This window comes from Stegastes partitus, unplaced genomic scaffold, assembly GCF_000690725.1.
Source record: "Stegastes partitus isolate 25-593 unplaced genomic scaffold, Stegastes_partitus-1.0.2 Scaffold2087, whole genome shotgun sequence".
Taxonomy (NCBI): Eukaryota; Metazoa; Chordata; class Actinopteri; family Pomacentridae; genus Stegastes; species Stegastes partitus.
The window spans coordinates 2,599-9,111 of record NW_007579818.1 but is presented as its reverse complement, the minus strand read 5'-3'; the positions used below and the strand labels follow the sequence as shown (position 1 = coordinate 9,111).

The 6,513-nt window shown below is 42.7% G+C and overlaps 1 protein-coding gene across 1 annotated transcript in view; it reads left to right on the top strand.

Annotated features, from left to right (window-relative positions):
- Positions 1–6,102, top strand: part of LOC103373870 (amphiphysin) — a 26,349-nt gene extending 20,247 nt beyond the window's left edge. Inside the window, exons 19-23 of the mRNA XM_008303877.1 lie at positions 1,457–1,501; positions 2,394–2,444; positions 3,326–3,514; positions 5,010–5,111; positions 5,225–6,102. Of these exons, the coding sequence (XP_008302099.1) occupies positions 1,457–1,501; positions 2,394–2,444; positions 3,326–3,514; positions 5,010–5,111; positions 5,225–5,329 (492 nt within the window). The 3' untranslated portion in view covers positions 5,330–6,102. The remainder of the gene's footprint in view (positions 1–1,456; positions 1,502–2,393; positions 2,445–3,325; positions 3,515–5,009; positions 5,112–5,224) is intronic.
- The last annotated feature ends 411 nt before the right edge of the window (positions 6,103–6,513 follow it).

The following is a 6,513-nucleotide window of genomic DNA, read 5'->3' as shown; positions in this document are numbered from 1 at the left end:
ATCATCATCATCATCATCATCACTATAATCATCATCATCATCACTATAATCATCATCATCATCACTATAATCACTTACTTTATTGCCCAATTGAGTCACTGGAGTGATGCAGCCAACTGTCCAGGTCCTGAGTTACTAACTGACCAAGGTGTTATGATGCCTGATGGAGAAGGGAGCTCCTGAACCGGTCAGTGATCCACCACTGTAGCTGCTCCTCTGTCCAGCCAGGATGCTGTGAAGATTGTGGTTGACATTGTTCAGGATGGATGTTCTGTGCTGTGTATGCACCTTTCAGTCGCAGTCCTCAGCGAGTCCAAACGTCTTTGCCAGCCCATCCAGCCGCCTGGTGGTCCTCTCAGTCATGCTACCACCGCACCAGACCACAGCATAGAGAAGAACACTGGCCACCACTGATTGGTAGAACATATGTAGTATTTCACTACATACACTGAAGGATCTTCATCTCCTGAGGAAGAACAGTATTTGTGGACAAATAAATGACTGCTTTGGGCACTGGTACAAGACATGATGTTTTTTACAGAACCGGAACCCCACCCATCTGCAGACTTAAGTGGAATGGCTTCTGTGTTCATGGACTAGTCCAGTTTGTTGTCAAGGCACAAACCTAAATATTTCTATGTTTGCACCATTTCAGTGTCCTCCCCTCTGATGCTGACAGGCTGTAACTGAGACCTGCAGAAGTCCATGATCATCTCCTTGGTCTTGGAGATGTTCAGCAGAAGGGAGTTCTTACCAGTCCAGTCAGTGAAGGCTGTCATCAGGCTCTTGTACTCACCTTCCTGCCCATTTTTGGTACACGCCAAAATAGCTGTATGATCAGAGTGTTTCTGACTGTGGCAGAACTCAGATCTGTACATAATGTCCGCAGTGTACAGAGTGAATTTCTCCGGACAGTAGATCTTCTCCCTCAACGTAGTATGACCGCAGTTTATGGATCACAAACAGCACCACACCTCCATCTTTGTTCTTTCCACTCGCTCTTGAGTCTCTGTCGGCTTGTACCGTTGTGAGGCCGGAATCAGGCTCCACTCGAGTCAGGAGTGTTGTCGTCCAGCCACACAGGGCTTGCATCTCCGTTTCTTCCCCCTACGCTTTGCACCAGTTCTCCAGTATGCTTTCTTCAACTTGGCCATTATGGGATGTTTTACTCCGTGTCTCCATTGTAAACAAGGAGGTCCGACCTTGATTACACTGTTCTTCTCAAAGCTGTGTACAAAGACAGTACCTTAATCACTGTCACCATCATTATTATCCTCATCATCTTCATCACTACTATGATCGCCATCATCATCATCTTTTCTCACCCCCCCTTACCTTCATCCTTCTCTTCCTCATGTGTAGATTCAGGTTTTAGCTTTGTTCTTGTTTTCCACTCAGTGTCATGAGCTCGTTATTTGAAGGAATCATCTGACTGAACGGGGTTTTCTTTCCACAGTTGACGGTTGGATCTCCAAGTTCTGACAATGCTGAGCTCGGTCAGGTATGCTGCTACGCTGGTTCTCTTATTTTTTTCTCTTATTATTCTTATTTTTAATCCATTTCACCTTTGAAGGGTTTTCAGTAGCAACAACTGAAAAACGGAATCACAATAAAAGTGCTGATGACAGTTTTCTTTTGAACATACAGAAAATAGTTGTGTATCTGTGATTTGCTTGCTACAGAAACATTCTTTGATTCATATGTAATTCTCACACAGTATAAACCTCTGTTCTTGTGGGAGTTCTATTTGTCATGATGTAGTTTTGTAAAGACTTCATTGGGCTCATTTTCAGATCTGTAGGTAGAGACTGTCTCACAAGCAAGAATTTATTCAGATTTTTGATTCGATAATTAGGATAACCAACCAGAATAAAACCAGACTTTCATAGTCATTAATTCATGAGTAGCTTAAGCTGCTATCGAGATTTCAACCAGAAAAACAAAGAATCTATGAAGATGGAGGGATCTGATATTTGAGCAGTACTGTCTGCTTGAGGTCTTGATCCTAACTGCGGTGATGCGACAAGTCCTGTTGTCAAACAGTGCAAATACTTCTGTTTGCTGCATCAGCACTTAGGGCTATTCATTCCTTTGAATCACTTAGAAACCTGTGTTTGTTTAATGGTCTAATAATACAGATGTGTTGATCGTCAGGTCATGGTCAGAGTTTGAAACCTGTTTTCCTGTTCTTCTCCTGAATCATGAAAAAAGCTCCCATGCTGCAGTATTTTGGTCGACTGTAGAAACTGTTTTATTAGGTAGGATTCCTGTTTATCTCTGATCGTACTTCAAAACGCTTCAGCTCTGAGGTGTTTGTAAATGACGTGCAGCGGATAATGTGATGGCAGCAGTTGCTGGTTGTGTTCTGTTAGTGACATTGTTTCTGCCCACAGATTCCTCCTGCTGAAGATCCCAAAACTTCTCCAGGTGAAGCAGCTCCAGCGGTAAATTTTTATCATTTACAAAACAATGTGGGACTCCTACTTAGACAAAACATTAATGCACAAAAGACAACTCACTCAAATTCAGCATAATCACTTCATCTGTGTAGAGTAACATCAGCTTTTACAAAACTCCCATCAAAGTTAAAAATATTCTAGAATACAGACAGAAGAGGAATCACTCAAAAAGCTCAAAAAGATATCATATAAATACCAAGGCACAGTCAATAAGGAAGATAAGAGGAACGTTATACCTTTGTTGGTGAGCTTTTGTCTCCTCCTTCTGGTAGTGAGAGTAATTACACAAACGCTGTGGGTGTACGCCTCCCTATCCTCCGTCTTCACACTGCAATCAAGCTGCATTTTATCTGCTGCATTAGAAGCGTTTCCTGGATGCTTCCTCAGGTTTTCTGTCATAGTCTCCACCATACTTGTAGCTGCTTTTGCTGCTCTGCGACACAGTTCCCCTCCTTACCACCAACCCTAACCCATCGCTGCTGGTGCAGCTGTGCAGGAATGTCTCCACTAACTGCAGATTTATAACTGGTGTTCTTTGATGGAAAGACAGACTTACCAGCAGCTGAGAGGCCGAATCAGCTGTGTGTGAACACAATCCGATTGATTCTAACAGACATTCATTAATCTGTTGAAGTTCTGCATTCCAGCTTTAAATAATAAATATCAGTGGTAATGATCAACATGCATCCAGTGTATGTAGCACGATCAGTAAAATGTTAACACACTGAAAAACCATGTTCTTCACTCCTTTAAACAGCTCGGGATTGTTCTTCCAACCCCCTGATTTCGTTCTGCACCCTTTTATCGCTGCCAATGAAGAGCTTTGTAGATGTGATTCTTAGATTAACGCTGACTGTTCTCTGCAGGAAAACATGCCGATCCCGTCTGTTGTGATTGAACCTGCTTCAAGCAATGAAGGTGACGATGACCGGGATGCTGACATCATCTCTCCCACCACCATTAGTGACAATGGCATGGCGACTGAAACCCAGGCCATGAAACACATGAGTCCATCAGGAGGCGTGTCAGGACTGCCTGATGACTTTCTTTACAAGGTGAGACTTTTTCCACCTGCTCACAACAAATCCTTTAAAGAAGCAAAACAAAAGCTACAGTATACAACAGCAGTGAGTGTATGGCAGTGCAATATCACTTCAATGTCAAATGATTCCAACCTGTATCCCCTCACAGTAATCAGATTACTTCTAGCAGTAGAGGACTGTCTCTGATATCAGATTACAAACTACCAGTTCAGATTTCACAGATTAAATTCAGGCTCCACAGCAGGAACTAAACTAAAGTGAGTCCATCTTTCATTCCTGAGGTTCTTTAGTTCCTTCAGTTCTTCGTGTGTCCACCTTTATTTCTGCTGACAGACTCCATCCTCCTTTGCATGGAGGAGACCAGAGTCCACTAAGTTCTGCTCACATGTTCTCACGTTCTTCACTCTGTTTCATTCAGCTGCTCTTTGCTGGAGGGGTTGTGCTGCTCCTCCTTTCTCTGGAAAACACCTCAAAGAGTTCTGTTGGACTCAGCTCAGGACTCACACTGTCCAGGTCAAAGTTGGACAAATTAGTATTTTTGAACAACTTTCAGTTGTTTTGAAACTGAGTTCTTCACTGTCAGGATGACGCATCCACTGTGGTGGTCCTGGTCAGGTCCACACCAAACATCTGGACTCCATGTGAGCCCAACACATTGATCTCCATCTGACCAGAGGATGTTCTCCAGCATCCATCAGGCTTCTGTTCATGTTCTCTGGTGAACTTTGATGTGGAAGTTTAGCTGTGAGCAGCAGCCAGGTTTAGTTCTGCTCCTCCGTCCATAGAGGCTGATGTTCTGAAGTGTCCTTCACACTGTGTGAGCTTCACACTAACTCTGGTCTCCATTGATCAGCCCTGTGCCAAGTCTGAAGCAGCTGCCTTTGTCTGGTGTCCACAGCTCCATAGTGACAGTAGTTGACTGTCCGTGGAGTCGTTGTAGGAGGACGACCACTGCAGCCCTGATCAGTGCTGCTGTGGCTCCTTCTGGACCTCCTGGTTCCTGCTCACACTGGGCTGCACTGGGTTCTAGCTGCTCACTGATCTTCTGGATCCTTTTCCATCTTTGTCCAGTCTCTCAGTCAGATGTTTCTCCTCCTCTGTTCAGGTCTTCTCCATGTGGAGCCATGATGCAGACATAGATAGACACAGTCCAACGGTCCAGAACTGAGAAGGTTCTGCTGCTCTCAGCTCTTTGTAGAACCATGTTCATGCAGGTGGACTGATGGAGACCACAACTGGACTCACTTTGGTTCTTTGAGGTTCTACTTTGAGCAGAATTTTTGTATATAATATCTATAGAGGGATTTTTTTGTGCATCAGAGGAGATATTCTACGGTTCTACTTAGAAAGAATGCAGCTATAGAGAACTGATTCAATGTAGAATCAACTGGCATTACTGCACAGGGATGCAATCACTTCTGATGTATGCAGTACATAGTTTTTAGCACAAGTAAACATACGCACTCTGGTGTCAGGAGAGGTGATGAGGGTATTTTTTGTCTTGCAGGTGGAGACCATGCACGACTTTGAAGCTGCAAATTCCGATGAACTAGAACTGAAGAGAGGTGATGTGGTTTTGGTGGTTCCCACTGCTTCAGTAGAGGATCAGGTGAGAGCAGCCGGTGACACAAAAGTCTCATAATTGAAAGTCAGCACCATGCTGGACAGAAGGACTTAACACGTCTTATTTGGCTGATTGTGATGTTTTTGTGGTTGCTGCAGGATGCTGGCTGGCTCACAGGGATCAAAGAAAGTGACTGGTTAACACTTGGAGTTGGTGCTCAAAAAGGACTTTTCCCAGACAACTTTACTCAGCGTTTGGAGTAAGAAGTTGCTTCATGTGGTGGAAAAAATAAGTAGAAATCTTTGTCCAAGACATCAAGTCAGCATGTAGCGAACCCCTTTCCTGAAAAAAACCTTTAAGCTGCTGCAGCTGTCTGCTGGACAACATGAGGCTTTCTCTGGTAGATGAAGCTCTACTGAAACTAACAGTCATGGTAATAAACACTAGTACTCCTCCCAGCATAAGTGGTCATTATAAGCATGATGTGATAGTGCATTCTACCCTCCTCTGAAAGTGAGATATCATTTTTGTTCAAAGAAAATAGACGTGTGGTTTATTGGGAATGTTGCAATCTCTACATATTCACACCAACTGAAAGTCTGACAGCTGTTTCTTAAGAAAACAAACAAAATGAGACAAACTGTATCTACTTTGCACCAAGTGTGTTGTAATGACTTTGTTGCTCTGCTGTGGATTTACAGAAACTGTAGTGCTGTGATCTATTTAAATGTTCTTGAGTGTAACATGAAATTCTTTTTTCAGACACGTCATCACTGATAATCTTGAATCACTGTAGGTGTATTTCTGTCGTATCATTGTTGAGTGTGTGTGATGAGTGATCTTTTCTTTTGTCATATGTGGTGATGAATTGACGCAGTAAAGAGTGTTGCTGTGTTTTTGCCAAGAGAATCCTGACATTTATTATCTGAACATTGGAAAATGAACCAATGCTCATCCAGCATGAAACTGTTGACTAAATCTTTTAATAAAGTACGTATTCCAAGATGAAAAATAAACAATATCTCCACTATTAAAATATCCTTGTATGTCTGTCTATCTTCTAAAAATGATTTGCAAGAAACAAAGCCAATCAAAAGATGGTTTCACTTTGCCAACATTTTCTTTGAAGTGTACAGTCAGAGGGATGGCGCTCCACATGTTGCTGGTATACTTTAGGTTTCAAGAATCAAACAGTAATACGCATCATCACTTCCTTTGATAGTGATGTGAAGCCTGTTGTAATGTTTTGGGGCTTAACTCCAGTAAAACTTGTTTTTTATGGATATTATTGTCAGACTTCACACCTGTGCTCATAACTCATCACGACCAACCTTGCAACCTTTCTCCAACTGACAGCTGTGCTTTTATAGCGTAACGCAGCTTAATTAATGTAATGTTTACTTTTGACCCATGCAGTAGTACTTTTTAATTGCCTTTGGGCTTACTC